The following is a 27,112-nucleotide window of genomic DNA, read 5'->3' on the forward strand; positions in this document are numbered from 1 at the left end:
AAAGGCTGCAGCAAGGACACTTGGTACACAGGGGCAGGCACCCATTTCACAGACTGGACCAGGTTGCATCCCAAGGATCTTATTTGTTCATTAGTGCTCACTTGCTTAGCAGCTGTTTACATATTCACAGCATCCCTGCCTTGCTATGCTAATGATCACCAACACACAAACAGGCAGTTTGCTTTGCAGTGAACCAGCTGCCAGTCAAAGGGAGTGGGGAGCACATTTTGTTGTGTAGCAGTATGCTGTGTCAATCTCACACCTGCTCCATGTGCCTGACATGGCAAACATGCTGAATGTGCAGCAAGCAGGCATCCATGTCTCAAACTCTTAGGGGAGTAGTCTTCACTGAAGTCCTTGCCTGCACCCATAAGTCAGAGGGTCCCAGTATGGTAAGTCAAGGTTATCAGCCATGATCAGTGATCCTGTCGGGGAGATCTTGGTGAAGGAAGCCAGTGACTCCATAGACCAGGAGTGAGTCACAATCAGCCTGTTGGTAGTTAATTAATGAGATGAATTTAATAAGAAACATTGAGAAAACGTGCTGAACATTGCAGCAAGAAATACAGTAGGAAATCTGACTCAACTCAGACTTAAGTCAAAAAATAAGATTTAGCCATGAAAACTATTCACATATGAAGGCAGTTTCAATAGGGAAGATCCTCATCAGTTGACAGATTGGTTTTGCTTTTAAATACAAAGAGTCCACATTCAGATGCAGTGGTTCCAAATCTGAAGGTATATTGATGGTTCGATAGTTTGTAGAGTCATATTGTGTGGCCTGATGGCTTTGTTCACTGCCTCTGGACTAATATGGATGGAGTCATCCAGTCTCAATATGTAAGTTTATCCATGTCCCATGAAATACTGGGAGACAGTGCTTGGCCAGTTTCTGAAAATTGTCCATTACAAACATGGTGTCCAGGAGCTTCTATATGATGCAGCTTTCACATCACCCATCCTGTCACTCTTCATGAGTTTTAAATAATTAACTATTTCCTTATTTATATTGAATTTTATATATTTTATTAATTTTACTGCCAATTTTTATATGATTTTCAAACTTAAGAATAGCAAAGGAGATTAAACACTTACCAGAAACTCAATAAAATGCTAGCTTCTTTGTCTGTTAATTTTAAGAACCAATTCTATTCCATTCCAATGAATGGAATGTCTGGCTGCCTGTCACAGGCTCCTTTCCTTGCCTGGTCCTCTAACTGATGCTGATTGCCTGTCACAGATCCCTTCTTTTGCCTGCTCCTGCTGCTTGCGAAATGTCTTAGGCCTTCTTCTCACTTGCTCCTGTATGGCTCACCATGTTAGTTACTTCCTCAAATAATCCCATTACCTCATTGATACAATACTTAAGCTTTTTCAATCCATGATTCCTCCCTCTAACCATCTCTGATCAATTAAATATGAAATCCACTTTGAGGTAAATGACAGGGTTACACCAGTGGTTGAGCGTGCATTAAGTGACTCTTAGCCTGTTGGACTCTAACCTGCTGTCATGTGATTTTTAACCTTAACTGTATTGGCTACTTGCTCTTGGTATCACTAAATTGTCATCATCAGCTCAGCAATCAAAGGTGTAGGATGTCAATGTACTTCCACAAGCAGCAAACATAGAAAGTTCCTGTTACCATCTATTTCCCAAAATTGTACAATGTCAAATTGATTCTTCCAGTTTCTTGATGTTACAGAGTATCTGCTCTCTGTAATCGAAAGACATAAGCGATCCTAGTGACAAATAAGTAAAGAAAAAACTTGCTTTAAGTGACCTCAGGGTGGTATCTCAAAATACACTGCTGCCAATTAAGTAGATAGGAAATGTAGTCACTGTTCTAATATTGGGAAAGATAGCAAACAGCCAGATGGTACACAGAGAATCCCACAAGCAACACTGAGATAATAACTGGATATTCTGATCTATTGATATCGTATGAGAACTACATAATTGCCAGAAGTCCTCTGCTACTCTTTCAATAGTACCATTGGATTTTTTTTACATTCACTTAAGCAGTAAATTTGAATGTCATCCAAAGAAATGTAGGCACATGGGGTTATTCTGCTTGCATCTCAAGTCATATATTACCCAAAAATCATTAAAATTATTTCACCAAATTATTATTATTATTCCATTTAATCCATTTAGTTCACCACTATCCCACTAATCCTGAGAAAGGTGTCTTGTAATGGATAATAATTCCATCATTTTTGCTGCTTTTTACTCTTTCATTTCAGCTTTAAAGGAGTTACATCCAAGTTCAACCATCTCCAAAACTGAAAAACATTTTTTTTCAACAAGGACTCTGCTCTAAGTTAGAAGCAGGATTTTTACAATGTCCCATCAGCAGGTTTGCATGCCGAATAACTATAACAGCCTGGACAGCTTTCCCTTCCCCCTCCTGCCTGCCCCTTATCTGTTCTCAGATCTCCAAGGTGTGGGCAAAACCGAGGGTAATCTGCCTGCCCTCATCCCAGTTGAATCCCATGAATGATTAATCATTGGCCACATAGGAGCCCTTTCCTGCTCCACATCAATTTTGAGGCTGCCAGGAACAAAGTTCCATCATGTAGGATCCCAGGTCATCCTGCTGAGGGTCAACATGAGGTGAAGGGCATTTCACTCAAGGTTGTCCTCAATCTACCAACATCTGCCCCTTTGGATACCATGACCCTTTCTATTGGAACCCACCACCTCTGCCTTCCCAGCCCCCTCAGGCCTCACTTCCTTTTCTTGCCTCGCCTCCAGACCACCTGGACTTTCCTGATCCTCGACTCAGGACCTAGATTCTGGGTAGTCTCAAACCTGGCTATGTGAAAGTGAAAACTGCAGATGCTGTAGATCAGAGTCAAGAGTGTGGTGCTGGAAAAGCATAGCCAGTCAGTGCATCTGAGAAGCAGGAGAGTCGACGTTTTGGGCAAAAGCCCTTCATTGGGAATGAGACTGTGACTCAAGGGGGTGGGGCTGAGGGGGAAGGTAGCTGAGAGTGCGATAGGTGGATGGAGATGGGGGGGAAGGTGAAAGGTCAGAGGGGAGGGTGGAGTGAATAGGTGGGAAGGAAGATGGACAGGTCATGATGGTGGTGCTGCGTTGGAAGGTTGGAACTGGGATAAGGTGGGGGGGAGGGGAAATGAGAAACTGGTGAATCCACATTGATGCAGTGGGGTTGGAGGGTCCTGAGGTGGAAAATGAGGTGTTCTTCCTCTAGGTGTCGTGTGGTAAGGGTTTGGCAATTGAGGAAGCCCAGGACCTGGATGTCTTCAGCGAAGTGGTAGAGTGTTCGGCCACGGGGCGGTGGGACTGGTTGGTGTGGGTGTCCTGGAGATGTTCTCTGAAGTGGTCTGTGAGTAGGCATCCTGTCTTCCCAATGTAGAGGACACCGCAGTGAAGGTAGCAACGGATACAGTAAATGACATGTGGAAGTGCAGGTGAAACTTTGATGGACATGGAAGATTTCTTTGGGGCCTTGGACAGAGATGAGGGTGGAGGTGTGAGCACAGGTTTTGCAATTCCTGCGGTGGCAGGGGAGGGTGGTTTGTTAGGGGATGTGGACCTGATGAGGTAGTCGCAGAAAGTGGATAGGGGTGGAGAAGGAGCTATATCTCTGGTGGATATTCCCACACTAACCAACCCCACTGCCCTGTGGCTGAACACTTCAACTCCCCCTCCCACTCCACCAAGGACATGCAGGTCCTGGTCCTCCACCATCACCAAACCCTTACCACCTGACACCTGGAGGAAGAACACCTCACCTTCCACCTCGGGACCCTCCAACCCCACGGCATCAATGTGAATTTCACCAGTTTCTCCATTTCCCCTCCCCCCACCTTATCCAAATTCCAATCTTCCAACTCGGCACCACCTTCATGATCTGTCCTCCCTTCCATCTTCCTTCCCACCTGTCCCCTCCACCTTCTTCTCCGAACTATCACCTTCATCCCCATCTCCATCTTCCTAGTGCACTCTCAACTACCTCACCACCCCCTCGGCTCACAGCCTCAATCTAGATGAAGGACTTGAGCTCAAAACGTCGATTTTCCTGCTCCTTGGATGCTGTCTGACCTGCTGTGTTTTTCCAGCATCATACTCTTGACTCGAACCTGGCTGCTGCTGCCATTGGTGGTGCTGGGATTACAGTCTGCGGCAGGATATCCAGCCAAGTAGAAGCCCTGTCACCAATTAACGCCCTTCAGAGTGCCAGACCAATTATGTGGCAATGGAGACCTGTGGTGATGCATTCCCTGACAACTCTTCAGGTGGCAGTGTGGGAAATCCTGCTATCCATGAAAATCTTGTCCCAAATTAGTGAATCTCAGCTAATGTCTTCCCACTTTCGCATGAGGTCATGTCAGTTATGATCAAATGGCAGACCAGTCTCAATAGCCTGGGTAACCTGTTTCTCTCATATCCTTTGGTCTTATGGACACTGAGATGAATTTTACTATTGCGTCATCTTCCTGTTGAGGTTAGACAACCACAATTATGAATTCTACTGGAAAAAAAATGAAATTTACACACAGCAAAAGCACAATGCCCCATGGAGAAATAAAAAAAGTCAATCTGTGGTCCACCACCCAAACCAAAATTACTGGGAGTGAAAAAACCAGATCAATTTATGGCATTCACTTTGGATTGAACAAAATAATCTCTTGGAGTGCCCGACAGATTCAATACCTGCCTCTGAATTTTTATTTCTTGTTTCTCCCTCTTCAGAAATCTGCTTACTCACTAAAGGACGGCGTACTGCCAGTGTGAAAGCTGACACCTACTGTCGACTCTACTCCCTCTCTGTGGATCATTTCAATGAAGTGCTGGAGCAATACCCAATGATGCGAAGGGCATTTGAAACTGTGGCAATCGACAGACTGAACAGAATTGGTATGTTTCATTGAATGTGGACTGCTACTGTATGCATGGTAACGTGGGGTAAACTGTTGAATTCTACAGCATGCAATAAGTCACTTAAACACAGAAATAAAGGTGCCAACAGACAAACTATTTTCTTTCTCTCTGTGGCCACTTTATAGTTAGCATTAAGCAATCTCCATTCCCCTTTGTAACTAAATATTTCTGAAAAGCTGGTCACTTTAATAGTTTAGTTCTGTGCGTGATGGTAGAAAAAGATCTTTGAAGATATTTTCATTGTTTCGTAATATATTAAAATCTCTGATTTGCATTTTTTAGTTTTAATTTCACACCTTCCCTTCCATGAGTTTCCTTCTTCCCTGCTTTCTATATGTTCAAAGGAGAAGGGGTTTCATCACCATTTCAGAGTGGACCATGTAGATTGGAGTCAAGGCACTTTACTATATAGTACCTTTGGCTGTCTATCCCAAGTCAAGAAATCTCTATTTATACAGTCTCTGTAACTCATCATATGGTAACTGCCCAAGTGATTGATAACAAACAGTCTATTAATATCATAAGTTTCCATTATCTTCCTAAATGTATAAGTTAATATGTGATTCAAAAGTCCAACTTTAATCATTTAACATTTGTTTCCTCAGGTATTTTCATTAATGTTTCAGTTTATCTTCTTTTTTAAATTATTATCTCCACTTATTACTTTTAACCCAGTGGACAAAATGTCATAATCTATCCAGCAGTGGGGTTTGGTGGGAGAGTGAAATTTAATCCCAGGGGGCCGGGTTGTGATCGGAGGTGATTTTGCCACCTTTCACTTCCACCCTGATCAAGTCCATGCTGGGAAAGCACACATATAAACTTTCTAGCTGGCCACCAATTGTGCAATGAATGCCCACTTAAGGGTTTTATCCATTACAGGTATAGGTATTAACCACAAGAATCTAGTGGGGAAATCAACAAGTGGGAAATACAAAAAGCAAACCTATTCAGGTTTCTTAAGGGCTCGGAGGTAACTCGCTCAAAACCAAAGTGCCCGATTGAGAAACATTGCATCAGGAGGAGTTTGGCTCTGACAGGTACTCCCTTGCCTGTGCTGCTGAACCCCACCATACCTTTTCTACTGTATTCCCAACCTCTAACCCTCTTCTGTCATCACCCATTTGTTGCTTGGCCACACCTGGACCTCAGGTGGTTATTGTACTCACCTCCTCTATTAAGACAGAGGTGTAGTAAAATCTGAAACAAAGGGCATGAATCTAAATAAAGGGAACTATGAAGCTATGAGGCATGAATTGTTAAGGATAGATTGTGGATCCTTACTAAAGGATTGATGGTAGTTCATATTTAGAGAACAATGTGAATGAATCAGTTATTAATTCCTGTTTGGCACAAAAACAAATAAGGAAGTGGAGTCAACCATGGCTTTGAAAAGAAATTAATGGTAGTATTAGATCTAAAATTGAGGTATGTAAAATTGCCAGAAAAAGCAGCAAGTCTAAAGATTGGGACCATTTTAAATTCAGCAAAAAGAAACAAAAATGTTGCTGAGGGGCAGGAAATAGAGTACAACAGTAAAATTGGAGAGAATATAGAAATTGTTTGTAAAAGCTTCTATTATATGAAGAGAAAAAGACTACAAAAGGCAAATGCAGTTCCCTTACAGCCAGAAGCTGGGGAAATTGCAATGAGGAACAAAGGAATGGCAGAAGAATTGAACACACACTGCCTTTAGAAAAGAGGGCACAGATAATTTCCCAGAAACAATATGGAATCAACAGTCTAGTGAGAGGCCATTGAAAAGAATCAGTATATGTTAGAAAATGGTGTTGTGGAAGTGAATGGGATTAAAGGCTGACAAATCACCTGGGCCTGATAATTGACATCCCAGCATACGAAAGGAGCTGGAAATATTGGATGTATTGATGGTCATCTTACAAAATTATGGAGACTCTGAAGCAATTCTTACAGATTTGAGGGTGGCAAATGTAAGCCCACTATTTAAAAGGAAGGGAGATAAAACAGTGTTCAGACCAGTTTGCCTAACATCAATCTTGGGGAAAATGCTAGAAACAATTGTAAAAGGTTTGAAGCTGAACATTAAAAAGCATTGGTCAGATTAGACAAAGTTTATGAAAGGCAAATCATGCTTAGCATGTTGTTGCAGATATAATTTACCAATAGATAAGGAAGAACCAGTGATGTGGTGTGTTTGGATTTTCATAAGGCTTTTGACAAGGTTCCTCACAAGAGATAGTGAGCAAAGCTAAAGCACATGGGTTGGGGGATAATAGTCGAGCAGGATTCTCCTGCTCCTCGGATCCTGCCTGGCCTGCTGTGCTTTTCCAGCACCACACTCTCGACTCTGATTTTCAGCATCTGCAGTCGTCACTTTCTACACAGGGGGTAATATATTGGTATGGAACAAGAACTGGTTGACAGGAAACACAGAGAAGGAACAAATGGTATTTTTCCAAGTGGCAGGCCGTAACTAGTCTAAGACCACAAGGATCAGTACTTTAGCCCTAGATATTCACTCTCTATATAAATGACCTGGATGGGAGAAACAAAAGCAACATTTCCAAGTTTGCTGGTGTGTTTGGGTCAAGTTTGGGACTTGCGAGGAGAATGCAAAGATACTTCAAGAAGATTTAGATAAGTTGAGTGAGTGAACAAACATATGGCAGATGCAGTACAACAAAACTAAATGTAAAATTGAACACGTCAATATGAAAAACAGAAAGGCAGAGTATCATGTAAATGGTGATCCAAAAGGAAGTGTGCATATATAAGAGGATCTGGTGTCTTACCATACCAGTCAATGCAAGTAAGCAGGTTTAGCGAGCAATTAGTAAGGCAAATGGTACATTGGCACTCATTGCAAGAGAATAGGAGTATCTCATGGCAGTTATACAGGGCCTTAATGAGGTCACACCTGGAGTATTGCATTCATAGTTATCACAGAGGGACTGCAGCAGAAGCTGTCACTGTGATTGGCAGAACTGATGTATAAGGAGAGATTAATTCAATTAGGTCTGTGTTCATTAAGGTTCACAAGGGTGAGAGCAGATTTGATTAAAATCTACAAAATTATAAAAAGGGCTGGATAGACTGGATGCGGGGAGGTTGCAGAGTCTAGAACCAGAGAAGATATTCTTAGAATCCCTGTTGACTGCAATGAAGAAAGATATTTCACTCAAAGCGTAGTGAACCTGTGGAAGTTAGTACACAAAAGGTTGTGGGCCCAGGTCACTGAATATATTTACAAAAGAAACAGATAAAATCTTAAATTTGGATGGTATTTGAGGAGAAAGTGAGAATATGCCATTGTGATGGAGGATCACCCATGAACATATTGAATGGCAGAGCAGACATGAAGGGCCGAACAGCCTACTCATGCTCCTTGTTTCTATGTTTTCTGTGTCACCCCCCCCCCCCCCCCCCCCCCCCACCTCCACCTCCCGGTGGTGACGATATTCATAGAGCTGTCAGCCTCTGGACAGCCAGCAGCTCTTGGCAAGCGGGGCTTCCATGGGGGTCTTTGATCATGGGGGAGGTCCACCTCTGCCTTGTTCAGTGTTTGAGTGGGAGGGCAAAGGAGTAATTAGAGAGAGAATAGGGGCCCTTAAAGATCAACAGACTGTATATGTGTGAAATCACAGGAAATGGCTGAGAACCTAAACAACTATTTCACATCAATAATTACTGTGGAGAAGGATGTGGAAGCTAAGGAACTTGGGGAAATAAGAAGTGATATCTTGAAAAGTATCCACATTACAGAAGAGGAGGTGCTGGATGAATAAGGTAGCTACATTCAGGAACCTAATCAGGTGTATTCCAGAACTTTGTGGGATTCTAGCACAGAGATTGCTAGGTCTTTTGCTGAGATATTTGTATCTTCAACAGTCATGGGTGAGGTGCCAGAAGACTGGAGGGTGACTAATGCAGTGCCATTATTTAAGAATGGCTGTAAAGAAAAGCCAGGGAACTATGGACCCTTGAGTCTTAAGACAGTTTTGGGTATGTTTTTGGAAGGAATTCTGAGGGACAGGATTTACCCGTATTTGAAAGGCAAGGACTGATTAGTCAATATGGCTTTGTGTGTGGGAAATCATATCTTATTGATTTGATTGAGGTTTTTGAAGAGGTGACAAAGAAGATCGATGAAGGCAGAGCAGTAGACGTTGTCCATATGAACTTCAGCAAAGCGTTTGACAAGGTTCCGCATGGTAGACGGGATTGTAAGATTAGATCACATGGAATCCAGGGGGACCTAACCAACTGGATGCAAAATTGACTTGAAGGTAGGAGGGTGGTGTGGAAGATTGTTTATTGCACTGGAGTTCTGTGACCAGCGGATTGGTGCTGGGTCTTTTGCTATTCATCATTTATATAAATGATGTGGATGTGAACATAGAAGGTATGGTTAGTAAGTTTGCAGATAACAGCCAAATTGGTGGTGTTGTGGACAGTGACAATGGTTATCTGAGAGTACAATGGGACCTTCAGCAGATGGGCCAATGGGCTGATGATAGAGAGAGTTTAATTTAGATAAATGTGAGGTGTTGCATGTTGGTAAGGCAAATCAGGGCAGGACTTATACAATTAATGACAGGACTTTGGGGAATGTTCCAAACAGAGAGTCCTAGAGGTGGAGGTGCATAGTTTCTTGGAAGTGGAGTCGCAGGTAGACAGGGTGGTGAAGAAGGCGTTTTGCATGCTTGCCTTTATCGGTCAGTTCATCGAGTATAGGAGATGGAACAGATAGGTTATTGGTGAAGCAACATTTGGAATATTGAGTTCAATTCTGGTCTCCCTATGATAGCAATGATGTTAAATTTGAAAGTGTTCAGCAAAGATTTACAAAGACATTGCCAAATTTGGAGAGTTTGAGCTATAGGTAGAGGCTGAATAGGCTGGGACTATTTTCCCTAGCTGAGGGGTGACCTTATTGAGATTGATAAAATCATGAGGGGCGTGGATAGGGTGAATACTTAAGGTCTTTTCCCTGCGTCTGAAAATCAAGACTAGAGCATATAAGTTTAAGATGAGAGGAGAAAGATTTAAAAAGGACCTGAGGGGCAACTTTTCAACGCAGAGAGGTGTGTGTGTATGGATTGAGCCAGAGGAAGTGGGAGGCTAGTACAATTACAACATTTAAAAGGTATCTGGATGGGTGAATGAATAGGAAGGATTTAGAGGTAAGTGCTGGCAAATGGAACTGGATTTATTTAGGATATCTGGTCGGCATTGGAGAGTTGGACTGAAGGGTCTGTTTCCATGCTGTGTGACTCTATGACACTATGGCTTACTCGACAGGCCTTCCCCACGTTAGGGGACATGGGGCATCCACACTTTGAAGGGCTGGTATGTGATACCTTCATCTCTTTTATTAAATTAAGCTATATGTGCCTATAATTTCACGGAAAATTATGAATTGCTACACAAAATATTTTCTTCTGTAATTGTGATTTTTTTTTTCATGAACAGTGGGGTAAGTTGCTGCATTTATTGTTCCAGAGCAAAATGTTGGTGAAATAAAGAATGCGTAATGAGGATTTGGACATATGCCTAATTCCTATCCCCTTGATTTGCTATCATTTGTAGCCTCCAGGATTTACTAACCTAATGGAAATATGTGAGGGCCATCCATCTGGAGCATGTCCAGATTTCCCATCTGTTCAACAGTCATGGAAAATTTTAACACCAATGTGCGAAACAAAAGTACCTACATGAGTTTCAGAAAGCAAGAGGTATCTATTCAGAAACTCCGACTCCAAAACATAAAATGTAACTAGGGCTTGTATTTTAAATTCTCAGATTAGTGAGAGGCTAATAGACGATGGAATGCTGCACAAGTGTGGAAGCAGCAATTTGCTGTCCGTGAACATTCTCATACTCACAATTGAATTCTCCAAATTGTCAAAGGAAAATATTTCAGAGAGGACTGGCACTCTGTGTTAGTGCAGTGAACATATCATTTCTTATCCTCTGGACAGACATGTTGAAGCTGGAACTAGCTGTTTGATCAGAGAATTCATATTTTTGAAATATAGTTCTTGTCATTTTCTTTACTGCAGTCAATTGTTCAGTGATCATTCACCATTAGAAAACTGGTAGTCACCTTCCAATTCTGGGCCATAAGACCTGGTGGGAGTTTTCACACAATGCATCATTCTGTCAATATTGTTGCTCCTGAGTGATGTCAAGCACAAGTGAGTAGGGGGAGTGAGTATGGGGTGTTGGTGATGGCCCATATAGGAAGTGAACCAACTGCAACTTGCCCAAATTAAAAGAAAACCTTCATTCTTCTATAGAAAAACAGGAATTGCTGGAAAAGCCCAGCATGTCTGGCAGCATCTGTGAAGAGAAATCAGAGTTAATGTTTCGGGTCCAGTGACCGTTCCTCAGACCTCCATTCTTCTACCCTAAGCTCAGTATTTTTGCCTTCAATATCTAGTATTCTGCACTTTAATTGCAAATTGGCCATTGACTTTGGACCCAAAATATATTTTTTTTCTGTACTTGTAGTTGTGCTAATGCAAGTGACTGTTTTTCAATAACTTGTATCATTATCAAACAACTTACTAGTCATTGCCGTAAAAAGGAAATATATTGGATTAACATACTTTACTCGAAGTGTAAAACAAACAATACCAGGCCAGCCAGCAATTGAAGAAAGAAGAGAATGGAAGGGAGAATTGGTTCATTTATAACGGTCAGCTGTACATCTCCCAGAACCCCCCATCACCAAACCATCATCTCCCAGACCATACACAACCTCATCACCTCAGGAGATCTCCCACCCACAACTTCCCACCTCACAGTTTGGGAACCCCGCACCACCCAATTCTACCCCCTTCCCAAGATCCCCAAGCCTAACTACCCCGGCCAACCCATCGTCTCAGTCTGCTTCTGTCCCACTGAACTCATCTCCACCTATCTCGATACTGTCCTATCCACCTGAGTCCAGGAACTCCCCACATATGTTCAGAACACTACCCACGCCCCCCCACCTTCTCCAAGACTTCCATTTCCCTGGTCCCCAGTGCCTCATATTCACCATGGACATCCAATCCATCTCCACCTCCATCTGCCATGACCAGGGCCTCCAAGTCCTCTGTTTCTTCCTCTCCCGATGTCCCCACCAGTATCCTTCCACTGACACTCTCATTCGTTAGGATGAACTGGTCCTCACCCTCAACAGTTTCTCTTTCGAATCCTCCCACTTTGTCCAGACAAAAGGGGTAGCCATGGGCACCCATATGGGCCCCAGTTATGCCTGTCTCTTTGTCAGCTATGTAAAACAGTCTATCTTCCGGCACCACTCTCCACCACTTCCTCCGCTACATTGACGACTGCATCGGCGCCTCTAGTGCTCCCACAAGGAAGTTGAGCATTTAATCAATTTCATCAACATATTCCACCCTGACCTTAAATTTACCTGGACCATCTCTGACACCTCCCTCCCCTTCCTGGACCTCTCCATCTCCATCAATGACAACTGACTCAACACCGACATTTTTTACAAACCCACTGACTCTCACAGCTACCTGGATTACACCTCCTCCCATCCTACCTCCTGCAAAAATGCTATCCCCTACTCCCAATTTCTCTGCCTCTGCCGTATCTGCTCCCAGGAGGATCAGTTCCACCACAGAACACACCAGATGGCATCTTTCTTTAAAGACTGTAATTCCCCCTCCCACATGGTTGAAGATGCCCATTAATGCATCTCATCCCACGTTATGCCCTCAAACCCCACCCCTTCAACAGCAACAAAGATAAAACTCCCCCGGTCCTCACCTTCCACCTCACCAACCTCTGCAAAAACACATTATCCACCATCATTTCCGCCACCTACAAACAGACCCCACCACCAGAGATGTATTTCCCTCCACACCCCTTTCCACTTTTCACAAAGACCGTTCCCTCCGTGACTACCTGATCAGGTCCATGCCCCCCAGTGACCCAACCTTCCCTCCTGGCATCTTCCCTGCCACTGCAGGAATTGTAAAATCTGCGCCCACACCTCCCCCCTCACCTCAAAAGAGCTTCCATATCCATCAAAGTTTCACCTGCATGTCCACACATGTCATTTACTGTATCCATTGCTCCCAATGTGGTCTCCTTTACATTGGGGAGACTGGATGCCTTCTCGCCGAGCGCTTTAGGGAACACCTCCGGGATACCTTCAGCAATCAACCACACCGCCCTGTGGCCGAACATTTCAACTCCCCCTCCCACTCTGCCAAGGATATGCAGTTCCTGGGCTTCCTCCACTGCCACTCCCTCACCACCCAACGCCTGGAGGAAGAACACCTCATCTTCTGCCTCGGAACACTTCAACCCCAGGTATCAATGTGGACTTGACCAGTTTCCTCATTTCCCCTCCCCCCACCTTACCCCAGTTCCAACCTTCCAGCTCAGCAACATCCTCATGACCTGTCCCACCTGCTAATCTTCCTTCCCACCTATCCGCTCCACCGTCCTGTCTGACCTGTCACCTATATCCCTTCCTCCATTCACCTATTGCACCCTCAACTACCTTCTCCCCAGTCCCACCCCCTCCCAATTATCTCTCCACCCCCGAGGCTTCCAGCCTCATTCCTGATGAAGGGCTCCTGCCCAAAACATTGATTTTCCTGCTCCTTGGACGCTGCCTGACCTGCTGTGCTTTTCCAGCATCACTCTAATCTTGACTCTAATCTCCAGCATCTGCAGTCCTCACTTTCGCCTAGCTGGATAGTATTGTCTGTTTTATGCTCCTACCAAAGTTCACTGTTCCACTAACTGGGAACCCAAATGTTCCACTCTTGGATTCTGTGTGGGCAGTTGCTTCATTAGCTATTAGTTTATAATCAAGGCTGATTGCATCAATGCTCAATATAATATTTCATCTTTATCTAGAATATGCTTGAATTCAAAGTGGGAGATTTTGGAATGCACTTGTTAAGGAGTTCTGCTGCTGGGCCTGCTGCAGATCACACTGATGTTCTTTGATCATATCGAGATGTACTTGTACTACCAGGGTAACAGTGACAGGACCAAACCTCTCAGGCCAAAATACTAGCTGTCCTCCACTGGATTACAGTGAAGGATACTGGAGTACTTCACAAGGTAGAAATCCAAATAACTATTGACTCTTGTAAAATTGGTGAATGCCTCCTCAAAAGTAACAGTTGAAGAGTCCAGAACAAACCTGATAACTAAAAATGGAAAATACCATTTGAGTTCTCTTAATTTATTCATCTAAAAAATAACACAGCATTTGTCCCATCACTGTCCCTAAATTCTTCTCAATTTTTTTCCAGGATCTTTTCCCTCATTGTCACACTGAAGAAAATTTACTGATATCGGTCTGAAAATTGGTTTGAATGGTTTGCACCAAGATAAGCTCTTGTTACACTCTCATGGTTTAAAATCTAACCATTTCCTACCATTTCAATGCCTTTATGAATTCTTTTGAAAAATAAACAGTCCAAGTTATTCAAATCTTTTCCCAATCATCAATCATCTGACACTAAGATCACACATGGTAGTCTTTTCTCTGACTTTCCTTCAGAATGGACCAAGGGAATATATAGTTTGAAAACAACTTTCCCAACTTGCAGCAATTTATTTTGCTCCATTTTTTAGTATTTATAGATTTAAAACTAGAATCCCGACAGTGCGGAAACAGGCTTTTCAGTCCAACAAGTCCACACCGACCCTCCGAAGAGCAACATACCCAGGCCCATTTCCCTGCCCTATATTTATCCCTTACTAATGCACCTAAGCAACACATCCCTGAACACTTTGGGCAATTTAGCATGGCCAATTCACCTAACCTGCACATCTTTAGATTGTGGAAGGAAACCCACGCAGACACGAGGAGAATGTGCAAACTCCACACAGCCAGTCACCCAAGGCTGGAATCGAACCTGGGTCTCTGGTGCTGTGAGGAACCATTGAGCCACTGTCCTGCCCTTTTTGTTTTATTGATTTTTAATTTGCAGTGATTGGACACGTTGAGCACCAAGCCGACGGATTTCCTCATCACTTTAAACACTCTTGGTTGGAGTTTCAGTAACAGTGTACCTATCTCACCAGCTCCATCAGAGATTTTATGGTACACCAGTAGTCCAAGGGAGCACCACACACTCGTTCCTCATTTGCTTTCTTTCCATGGGCAGATCATCGGGTAACAAGAACAGAAATTGCTGTCGAAGCTCAGCAGGTCTGGCAGCACCTGTGGAGAGATAAACAGAGTTAACATTTAAATAAGAGCCCTTGGGTTTTAGGGTGAGGTACCAGCATGGATAAAAGATTGACTGACTGGCAGAAAGCAGAGAGTATGAACAAAGAGGTCTTTTTCAGGATGGCAGCTGATGACAAGTGGAGTTCCACAGGGTTCTGTTTTGGGACCATAACTATTCATGTTATACATTAACGACTGGGCAAATAATTTGAGGGTGTTATTGCTCAGTTTCAGACAGCACAAAGATAGGGTAGAGGGACAGATACTGTTGAGGAGGCAGGGAGGCTGTAAAAGAATATGGACAGTCTAGAAGAGTGAGCAAAGAAGTAGCAGATGGAATATAATGTGGGAAATTATGAGGTTACGCACTTTGGTTGGAAGGAAAGAGGCTAGACTATTTTCTAAATAGGAGAAGGTTTCGGAAATCTGAGCACAAAGGGACTTAGGAGTCTTGGTTCAGGATTCTCTTCAGGTTAACGTGTAGGTTGATAATATGTTTCAACATGCAGGTCACAGGACTTGAAGCATTAACTCTGTTTCTCTCTCATTAGATACTGTCAGACGTGCTGAGTTTCAACAGTAATTTCTGTTTTTGTTTGTTCAAGAGCTCCAGCATGTGCTGTTCTTTGTTTTATTATATATGTCACTATTAAATTTCATCTGCTTTTATTTCTCCATGTACATATTTTTCCAAATCATGTTGCAATGCTGAATGACCTAGTCACAACTGATTGCTCCTTCCAAGTTGGCATCATCTGTATTTCCATCTCATCTAACGTATGATGCCACATGGCAGAAGTGTCAGTTTGGAGGCCCCCAGTGATCATATTGGACATTTCCTTTCACACAAGCAGCTACTAAATCCTGATCGCCGTTAGCCTGGTGATATGGCAGGGGTATAAGTGATAGAAGGTGTGTGATCTTTCCTTTCTCGGATGATCATCTTCCTCTGAAATCTTTCATAATACATTGGAGCATTAGTGAAAGCTCACTTCTTGAGGGATCAAGTCTGTGCATTTCAGGATGTCAGAACAGGTGCAGTCCTCCCGAAAGGGATGAAAAATGTGTTGCTGGAAAAGCGCAGCAGGTCAGGCAGCATCCAAGAAGCAGGAGTCCTCACGTAATGTTGACAAATGTTTTCAACCCAAGTTGGGTGGGCGGCACGGTGGCACAGTGGTTAGCACTGCTGCCTCACAGCGCCGGAGATCCGGGTTCAATTCCCGCCTCAGGCGACTGACTGTGTGGAGTTTGCACGTTCTCCCTGTGTCTGCGTGGGTTTCCTCCGGGTGCTCCGGTTTCCTCCCACAGTCCAAAGATGTGCAGGTCAGGTGAATTGGCCATGCTAAATTGCCCGTAGTGTTAGGTGAGGGGTAGATGTAGATGTACATGTAGGGGTATGGGTGGGTTACGCTTCGGCGGGGCGGTGTGGACTTGTTGGGCCGAAGGGCCTGTTTCCACACTGTAAGTAATCTAATCTAATCTAATCTAATCTAAATTTCTAAGTAATGCTATCTACCAAGTATATATAGGGTGTAAAAACATTTTAACTTGCACTTCTCCTATCAGTCACTGGAAATTCAATATGTAACTTCAGTTCTTCTTTCTTGTGCTTCCAAGCTGAGGTGAGTCTTTTACCTTGATTTCTCATTCTTCGAGAGAGCTTATCTGTTCCATAGCTGCAGGCTTGTCACCCCTGGTCTATGCTTATTGCAAGCTGCCCTTTCTTTTTAACTTAATTTAATTGAATTCTGTTGCATATAATGATTGAGAAAATAGTTTGAAGCAATCTTTCAGCGCTTTCTGCAGCCAAAAAAGCAACAAAGCTCCCAGTTATTATGCTCTGCAATAAAATACTTTCTGCTGCATTTGCTTCAGCAGGGCCTGAGATCCAACAAATTTCAGTTTGTTTCTTTCAGCCTTCTCTTTGTGCAGAATCATTGAACTTCTGACACTATGATTTACCTTTCCAATTCTATAAATCATTGGCAAGGAGAAACCAAGTCGTTTTTGCAAATATAACAACTTGGTTTAAAATCAAATTGTTTGCTTGTAGTATGCACAAGTTTAGTTTATGCTAGATGATACAGTTTAGCAGTCTGTCTCTGAAGTATGCTTTAGTACACCAGTTTTGTTTGCTGCAGTTAGGTGATGCTCCATGGCAGAAAGCTACTTAGAGTCAGTTAGAATTAGCACATTAGCTGTCTCATGCAGAGAATCCAAAGGTATGCAAACTTGAAAGGTCACATGGATTGTTATTTAAGTTGGGATGATAGAACTTTTTATGGACAAAATAGATGTCATCTTAATGTGCATATAACAAAACAGAAGTGCAGAAACATTGAAGCTTATAGTTCCTGTGGGCCCAGCCGGAGGCCATATACTTCAGTGGGCGTAGTGCCACAGGTCCAACTATCTTTAGCTGTTTCATCAGTATCCTTCCCCGCATCATAACGTGAGAAATGAGGAGGTTTTCTGATGATTGTTCAATGTTCAGCCCCATTTGCAACTCCTCAGAGACTGAAGCAACGCAGGTCTCATTACAGGAGGATGTGGATGGCTGGACAGATGGGCTGATCAGGAGCATATGAAATTCAATCTGGATATGTATGAGTGATGCACTTGAGCAGGAGAAACAAGGCATGGTATACATGATGAACGGAAGGATTCTGGAGAGTACTTAGTACATAAAATCTGCAGCCTCCTACTTTCTAAAAACCCACCATAATTTATTAGACATTTAAAATAGCAAAGATGATGACAAGTTAATAGCTGCAGATCTGCAATACAAAATGCACAGATTACAAAATAAATATATTCCGATGAGGCAATGACTGTATATGTAGCAGTAAAACATTCTGTACATATCACAGAGAGTGAGAAACTAAAATGAATCCCTGAAAAGCACCGAGGATCAGGTATGCATGTCCAGCAGTCCCTTAGAGTGTTAGGCCAGGCAGGTTAAGAAGGCATATGAGTCACTTGCCTTTATTAGCCAAGGCATGGAGTTTAAGAACAGGGAGGTACTGCTGGGATTGTATAACATATTGGTTAGGCCACAGTTAGAGTATTGCGTGCTGTTTTAAAATCCATATTATAGGAGGGATGTGAATGCACTGGAGAGGGTGCAGATGGGATTTATCAGGAAATTGCCTGGGCTGGAGAGTTTTAATTATGAAGAGAGATTGGACAGATTGGATTTATTTTCTTGGAGTAGAGGAGACTCCTGAGTGATGTAATATTGATGCACACTATATGAGGGTCATATATTACACATCACAATTTGGGCAGCATGTTAGCTCAGTGGTTAGCACTGCTGCCTCACAGTGCCAGGGTCCCAGGTTCAATTCCTGCCTCGGATGATAGTCTGTGTGGAGTTTGCACGTACTCCCCACATCTGCATGAGTTTCCTCCGGGTGCTCTGGTTTCCTCCCACATTCCAAAGATGTGCAGGTCAGGTGAATTGGCCATGCTAAATAACCCATAGTGTTAGGTGCATTAGTCAGGGGTAAATATAGAGTGGGGGAATGGGTCTGGGTAGGTTGTCTTCGGAGGGTTGGTGTGGACTTGTTGGGCTGAAGGGCCTGTTTTCATACTGTAGGGAATCTAATCTAATCATAGATAGAGTAGACAAGAAGGAACTTTTTCATTTGGTGAAGGGATCATTCACTGGGGTGGAGGAGGCTACAGATTTAATGTCAGTGAAGAGGGAATCCGTGGATAAATGGTCTCACTCAGAAAGTGATGGGAATCGGGAACTCATCGTCTGTAAGGGTGTAACATCTAAGAGATATTTAGATGTATACTTGCAATGCCAAGGCCTACAAGGCTATGGGCGTAGTCCTGGAAAATGAGATCAGAATAGTTATGTGGCTATTATTGACTGGCACAGAATCAAAGGACCGACAGGCCTTTTTCTTGTACTATAGGCCTTTCTGACTCTGCAGCTTAAGCTAATGAATTATAAGTTAACAAAACTGGAAATAATTAAAGGAACGTATGAAGTGTGCACAACTGTTTTTAACTGTAAAAATTTTAGAATGGGATTGTTGTTCAAGGAAAGAAAGGATAAATAAAATAACTCTAAAATATTCAGTTTAACATCACTAACAAGCAGACTCAAAGTAATTTAACTTATGTCAAATATGTAAAAAGATCAATGTCACATCAATGTTCCAATATATACCTCTCACAATTTGTTTTCATTGAAGTCATGGAAATGAAAACTGGGAGAGATTTGTAATGGATGACTAAATTGGAATGCCTCACTGACTCTGTAGCCAAGAACCACTTGGATCGATAATGCAATATTGGTAAATATATAGAAATGTAAGGGCAACTTGAATGAATTTGTTAAAGTCATGTTTGGCAAAGTTTTGTTTGACAAGTTTATATAAAGGGTGTGCCAGATAAGATGTGACAAATATGGATTTTCAGAAAGGAATCAATAGTCGTCATTTTAACAAACATGATCCAGTCATGAACTTTGTATGCTCCGCAATTAACTTTCTGTAGCTCAGAATAAGTAAAGCCATCATCTATATTGGCATTTACAAACATCTTCCTGATATCCTTGCAACTGTCACCTCATATTAAAGGAACTTCACTTTTCTGATCTACCTCAGGCTCAGTTTACATAGAAAGTATAGCTCAGAAGCAAGCTATTTGGCCCAATGAGTTCATGCCAGTTTTGGTGCCTCACATAAGCCTCTGCCAACTCTCTTCCTGTCTCCTGATCAGCATATCCTTATCTTCCTTTGTCCTCAATGTACTTATCCTACTCACCCTTAAATGCATCCATTAATCTTTATTACTTGCGAATAAAACTCCAGATGCTGGACATCTGAAGCAATAACAGAAATTGTTGGAAAAACTCAGCAGGTCTAGTAGCACTTGTGTAGAGAGAAACAGAGTTATTGTTTTTGGTCCTGTGACTCTTCTTTCTCGTTCACAGATGCTATCAGACTTGCTAAGTTTCTCCAGTAATTTCTGTTTTTGTTTCACCTTAATTACTCCATGAGGTATCAAGTTTCACATTTCCAACCACTTTTTGAGTGGAAGAAAATCTTCTCCTGAAGTAATTGTTGGATTTCTTAGTATTTATCTGATATTGACAGCTGCTAATTTTGAATTTTCACACCTTCATGACAATCGTTCGAATCCAATACTTAGAACATGTAATGCTCCTCTGCCTTGGGGACTGAAACCCTAATCCAGAGCTTCATTGCCTCAAGGCTTGGTTTTTCTCTGTTGCCTTCCACAACCTGCAATTTGTCGCTACAGCCACATCAACTCCCACAAATGCATCACCCCATCCTTATCTGACTCCAACGGTTACTTGCATTTGTACTCCTCACCACGATAGCTATCCATTCCTTTATGTCCCACTGCCTCAATTCCACTTCTGAAAGGCACCCCTTCAGCCAATGTTACTCTATACTCGGTAATTCCCATACACCAGGACACCTAACTTGTCATTTATCACCATGTCTTTAACAGTCCAATGCAACAAAACTTTGATGTACTCCTCAGTTAAAACATAGCTTCTTATCTATCATCCCCACACATTCAAACTGCTTTAAAGGCCTCTCTTTGACTTTCTTTTCAACCTTGGGCATTGGAGAGAATTATTCCTTTCCAAATCTGTCAGTCAAAAGGTTGAAGGCTAAGTGCGACTAGACATTTCCCTTTAAATGACAGAGCTTTAGCTCCATAGAGTGTCCATCATGTCCCTGAGTGGTTTATTGCCTTGCAGCCAGCCTGATTAACATATGATGGGAGCCAGTCAGCAAGGATGGTTGATCCAAGTCAAAAGTGGAGTCAAAGTAGTTGGATAGTCTGAGGGGAGAAATTTGTCACACAGAGAAAAGAAAGGAGTTGGAATATCAATCAAGTGAGTTCCTGTTCTTTAGGGAGGTTCCAAAGTTTCACGTATGGTACTTTGCAATATTGAACCAAATTGTTGGAAGTATGGCTGTTGCATGTGACTACCTTCAGCAAATATCCTGAGGTCAAAATTGTTTTTTTTTGCAATGTGTTCATAGATTCAGGCAGCTCAGAAAAGGCCCTTCAGCACATCGACTCTCCATCACCAGAACTACCACTAAAAGTGCACTCATCCCAATTGCCTTGTTCCATATCGTTGAATATTATGATAGTTGAAGTATTTTAAAGGTTTTTAAATATTTTTAAAGTTGTAAGGTTTCCAGCCTCTATATCCTTCCCAGGCAGTTTATTCCAGATTCCTAACACCCTCTGAGAGAGTTTTTTCCTTCTGAAAAAGTCCCCTCTGAATCTCCTGCCCTTACCTTAAAACAATGCCCTCTCATGATCAAGGGGAATAGCTGCTCTTTATACCTGTCCGTACCCCTCATCATCTTATACACCTCAATCATGCTCCCCCTTAGTCTTCCCTGCTCTGAAGATAACAATCCAAACCTATCTAGTCTATCGTTATAGCTCAGTTCGCCATCCTAGGCAATACCCTGGTGAATCTCCTCTGTACTCCCTCTAGTGCTGTCGCATCCTTTCTGTAGAGAAGTGACAGGGTAGACAGGGTAGGTAGAGATAAGCTTTTTCCCAGGGTGAAGGATTCAATAACAAGAGGTCATGCTTTCAATGTGAGAGGTGAAAAGTTTAATGGGGATACATGCAGGAAGTATTTTACACAGAGGGTGGTGGATGTCTGGAACGTGTTGCCAGCAGAGATAGTAGAGGCAGGCACAGTGAATTCAATTAAGATGCATCTAGACAGATGCATGAATTGGTGAGGAGCAGAGGGATACACATGCTTAGGAATTGGGTGATAGGTTTAGACAGGAGATTTGGATCGGCTCAGGCTTGGAGGGCCAAAGGGCCTGTCCCTGGGCTGTAAATTTTCTTTGGTCTTTGTTCTTTGTTCTTTGTTCTGACCAGAGTACTGCATACAGTACTCCAATGCTCTGTACAGCTCCAACATTTACTTTCTTGCTCTTGTACTGTATACCAAGATTGATGAAAGTGAGTGTCTCGTATGTCTTCTTAACTGTCCATTCATATGCTCTGCTGTCTTCAGGTATCTGTGAATAATTACCCCAGGATCCCCCTGTTCCTCTAAGCTACCCAGTGTCCTGCCATTGATTAAATAGTTCTTCATTTTGTTTCTTTTTCTAAATTCCATCTCCTTGCACTTATCAGGTTTAAATACCATCAGCTACTGGCCTGTCCCCTTGACAAATCCATTGTCAACATGGAATTTCTAAAGCTTTCCTGCTGGTTTACCTGCTCCCCAGGACGCCTTGCTTTGGCAAAGGGAAAGGGCAAGCAGCTGGTACAACACAGTGTGACTTCTGATGCCAGCTGAAGGAACGATTTAATTAATTTTATCAAACTGTATATTTTGTTAGCTCAGTTGGCTCAATGGCTAGTTTGCAACACAGAGCAACACCAACAGCATGAGTTCAATTCCCACACCAGTTAAGGTTAACATGAAGGACTCTCCCTCTCAACCTTACCTGACACAGTCCAACTCAAGTCCTGGTTCAAGTCATCATGTCGCCATGTCTCTGTAATAGCTACTCGATTTCACTCATTCATTTCTATCTATGCTCTCGGTTCAACTGTTTTATTATACTTACAATCACATACAGACTCTTTAGTTTTATCATTTTAAAATTTTTGTAACTTCTAGTCTTATCTGTTGGTTTACTCTTCAATTTGCTACCTCAGAAACTGAATGTTGCAAGCTTGTGTAATTTGATCATTCGAAGCACAGGGTGACAGAAGTGAAAACAGAATGTGTTGAAGAAATTCAGCAGATCTGGCAGTGTCTGTGGAGACAGAAACAGTCAATGTTTGAACTATACTGTCAGTCGTATCAAGGTCGAAATATTAGCTGTGATTCTATCTCCAAAGATGCTGCCAGGCCTGTTAACTTTCTCCAGCACTTTCTGTTTTTTTTATTTCTGATTTCCAGAATTTGTTTTATTTTGTTTTTATAAAGGTAGCATGTAAAAATCAGCAAGTTCCCTTCCAAGCAGTACACTATTCTGTCTCACAAGGCAGCAGTCTAGTCTGTACAATGACTTTATTGAAGAGTTGGTAAGATGATGCCTCTGGCCTGCATACCTCATGGTAAGAGCTCACATGGCTACAGCAAGCCAAGAGGCTTATTGGTGCAATTGGATTTCTATCTTAAATATTCCACTTTCAAAGTGGGAAAATATGCATGTGTCATGTCTGTTTTGAATTATCCAAGTTATGCAATATACACATGTCTGTGTTCATCCATTAGCAGTTCCTTATTTTGTCAGTCGCTGCATATGCATTGCACACATAATCTTTAATATTCTTGCTGGTTTCTTAATGGCATATATGCATGTTGTTATTGGCTGTTCATCTGGATGATTTTCCTTCAACTGAGACTGTCATTCCCATGTCATCTGTTTTTTGCCATGGAACCTGTTAGTTTTCTATTTCCATTTGTATTTGGGCAGCACAGTGGCTCAGTGGTTAGCACCACTGCCTCACAGTGCCAGTGACCCAGGTTTAATTCCAGTCTTGGAGCACCAGTTTATGTGGAGTTTGCGCATTCACCCCATCTGTGTAGGTTTCCTCCAAGTGCTCTGGTTTCCTCCCACAGTCCAAAGGTGTTCAGGTTAGATGATTGGTTGACATGGGCTGTAATATTGAGGCTCAGTGGATTCGCCAGGGTAGATGTGGGGTGGGATGCTGTTCAGAGGGTCAGTGTGACTTGATGGGCTGAATGACCTCCTTCTGCACTGTAGGGATTCTATAATTGTTGAATTGCTTTGGACCTCTGGGTCAAAGGGTGGTATCTATGTACTGTAGAAATGGTCAGATCCATGTATTCTTGATCAGCCACCCACCAGAGAAATAGCTTCACTAGTTATGTGTATCTGTCTACAGCTAGTACGTTATATCTGGCCATTCACTTCTACTGCCTGTGATTGAGGTGATTACAGCTCAACACAGGTCCCAAACTGCCACATGGAGCGAATTTTGTTAAGTGTGTTGAAAGTTTGTATCCTGACTGGCTCTCAAATTGTTAATTAATCAAATTCATAGTCCTGAAGAAGGGTTACATCCGAAATGTTGACTTCTCTACCTCCTGATGTAAAGACAAGATATGAAGGCCAGTTAGGGTGCTTGAGAATTACACATTAGCCACAAAGGACCTAAAGAGAGAACTAAGAAGAGCCAGGAGGGGACATGAGAAGTCTTTGGCAGATAGGATCAAGGAAACCCTAATAATTTCTATAGGTATGTCAGGAATAAAAGAATGATAGGGTCAACTTAGGGCCAATCAAGGACAGTAGCAGGAAGTTGTTCATGGAGTCCATGGAGAGGCACTAAATGAATATTTTTCATCAGTATTCACACAGGAAAAAGACAATGTTGGTGAGGAGAATTCTGAGATACAAGCTATTAGACTAGATGGGATTGAGATTCATAAAGAGGTGTTAGCCATTCTGGAAAGTGTGAAAATAGATAAGTCCCCTGCGCCAGATGGGATTTATCCTAGGATTCTCTGAGAAGCTAGGGAGGAGATTGCAGAGCCTTTGGTTTTGATCTTTATGTCATCATTGTCTACAGGAATAGTACCAGAAGATTGGAGGAAAGCAAATGTTGTCCCCTTGTTCAAGAAGGGGAGTAGAGTCAACCTGGTAATTATAAACCAGTAAAGTGTTAGAAAGGATTATAAGAGATAGGATTTATAATCATCCAGAAAGGAATAAGTTGATTAGAGATAGTCAACACGGTTTTGTGAAGGGTAAATTGTGCCTTATTGAGTTCTTTGAGAAAGTGACCAAACAGGTAGATGAGGGGAAAGAGGTTGATGTGGTGTACATGGATTTCAGTAAGGTATTTGATTAGATTCCTCATGGTAGGCTATTGCACAAAATACGGAGGCATGGAATTGAGTGTGATTTAGTGGTTTGGATCAGAAATTGGCTAGTTGTAAGAAGACAGTGGCTGACAGTTGATAGGAAATGTTTATCCTGGAATTCAATTACTAGTGATGTACCACAAGGATCTGCTTTGGACCCACTGCTGTTTGTCATGTTTATAAATGACCTTGATGAGGTTGTAGAAGGATGGGTCAGTAAATTTGCTGATGGCAGTAAGGTCAGTAGAGTTGTAGACCGTGCGAAAGGATGTTGCAGGTTACAGAGGGACATAGATAAGCTGCAGAGCTGGACTGAGAGGTGACAAATGGACTTTAATGTGGAAAAGTGTGAGGTGATTCACTTTGGAAGGAGCAATAGGAATAAAGACTATTCGGCTAATGGTAAGATTCTTGGTCATGTGGATGAGCAGAGAGATCTAGGTGTCCATGTGATAGATCCTTGAAAGTTGCCACCCAGGTTTATAGGGTTGTTAAGAAAGCGTATAGTGTGTTAGTTTTTATTGGTAGAGGGATTGCATTTCAGGACCATGAGGTCATGCTGCAGCTGTACAAAATTCTGGTGTGGCCGCACTTGGAGTATTGTGTACCATTCTGGTCACCGCATTATAGGAAGGATGTGGAGCATTCGAAGAATGTGGTGCAGAAGAGATTTACTAGGATGTTCCTGGTATGGAGGGAAGGTCTTATGAGGAAAGGCTGAGGGACCTGAAGCTGTTTTTGTTACAGAGAAAAAGGTTGAGAGGCAACTTAATGGAGACATACAAGATGATCAGAGGATTGGATCGAGTGGACAGTGAGAGCCTTTTACCTCAGATGGTGATGGCTAGCAGATGTCTGAGGTAGGTTGTTTACTCAGAGAGTAGTAAGGGCATGGAATACCCTGCCTGCAACAGTGGTAGACTCACCAACTTTAACGACATTCAAATGGTCATTGGATAGGCATATGGCTGATAATGGAAAAGCGTAGGTTAGATGGGCTTCGGATTGGTTTCACGTCGGTGCAATATTGAGGGCCAAAGGGTATGTACTGCACTGTTATGTTCTATGTTCTGATGCTGCCTGGCTTGCTTTGTTCTTCCAGCTTCCTGACTGTCTATTCTCAAATTCTTAACTCTGGCAATGGTTTGGTGGTCTTATAAAAGTGAAGGTTTTTAAAATTGATTTATGGGATGTGGGTGTAACTGGTTAGGCCAACAAATAAAGCTCTACTGTAATAGCCCAAACTGAGTGATTTGCTCGGACATTTTAGAAGGCAGTTAAGAGTCAACCACATTGCTATGGATCTGGAGTCACACGTTGTCCAGAGCTGGTATGACAATCAAAGTAGTCACCATTAAACTAGCTTTTTATTCCAGATTTTATTGAGTTCATATTTCACCAACTGCCATGGTGGGATTCAAAACCATGTCCCTCGAACATTAAGGATTGTGGAGCATGAGCCTGGTGACTATGCCTCCACTTCCCTCTGCGTCCTTTTCTGCTGTTTCAACTTGATTTTCTCACATCCACCTGCTATTACTTCTAGAATCGGTAACATTTTTTCCTGTTGCAAGACCAATTTAGTTGGGGTGTCACATTAGTCTTTGTGCTAGACTGTTCTCCAGTGGTGTATCTTTCCACTTAAGGATCGTTTTGTATACATTGTGCTAGATTTCTATGGAAATGTTTCCTCTGCCTCAGCCTTTCTATTGTTTGGGCATAACATGTGGATGTGTTCTGGCTTATTTTATATTCTCCTCATTTGACCTGTTCAGAGATATTACCACATACCTCTGAATCAGATGGGACTTGAACCCAGGTTTCCTGGCTCAGGAGCTGAAGCACTACCATTGGACCACAAGAACCCCCTTGCATAGTATTTTCCAATCATTTATAAAGTGACTGAATTCTTTACTCATGATCTGAGGCAGGATTAATAAGAGATCTCATTGTGTCAACATGGAAGAGGGAGGGCAAACTAATATCTTTAACTTAAATAGCAGAAAATACAGGGATATGAGGAAAGATTGCATAAACCAGCCTGGAAGATGGATTAAGGAGGAAGTCAGTAGATGAGAAATGGCAGACTCTGAAGCAGTTATTTCATAATGCTCAG

General features: G+C 42.4%; 1 protein-coding gene across 3 annotated transcripts in view; it reads left to right on the forward strand.

Moving 5' to 3' along the window:
- Positions 1 to 27,112, forward strand: part of LOC140477969 (potassium/sodium hyperpolarization-activated cyclic nucleotide-gated channel 1-like) — a 279,875-nt gene that overhangs the window by 230,189 nt on the left and 22,574 nt on the right. For all 3 annotated transcript variants that reach the window (XR_011960770.1, XM_072571643.1, XM_072571644.1), the window contains one exon: positions 4,721 to 4,885. Coding sequence is in view for 2 of the 3 variants with exons in the window: in XM_072571643.1 (XP_072427744.1) it covers positions 4,721 to 4,885 (165 nt within the window). In the remaining variant the exon portion in view is untranslated. The remainder of the gene's footprint in view (positions 1 to 4,720; positions 4,886 to 27,112) is intronic.

Source organism: Chiloscyllium punctatum, chromosome 1 (genome assembly GCF_047496795.1).
Source record: "Chiloscyllium punctatum isolate Juve2018m chromosome 1, sChiPun1.3, whole genome shotgun sequence".
NCBI classification, from domain to species: Eukaryota; Metazoa; Chordata; class Chondrichthyes; order Orectolobiformes; family Hemiscylliidae; genus Chiloscyllium; species Chiloscyllium punctatum.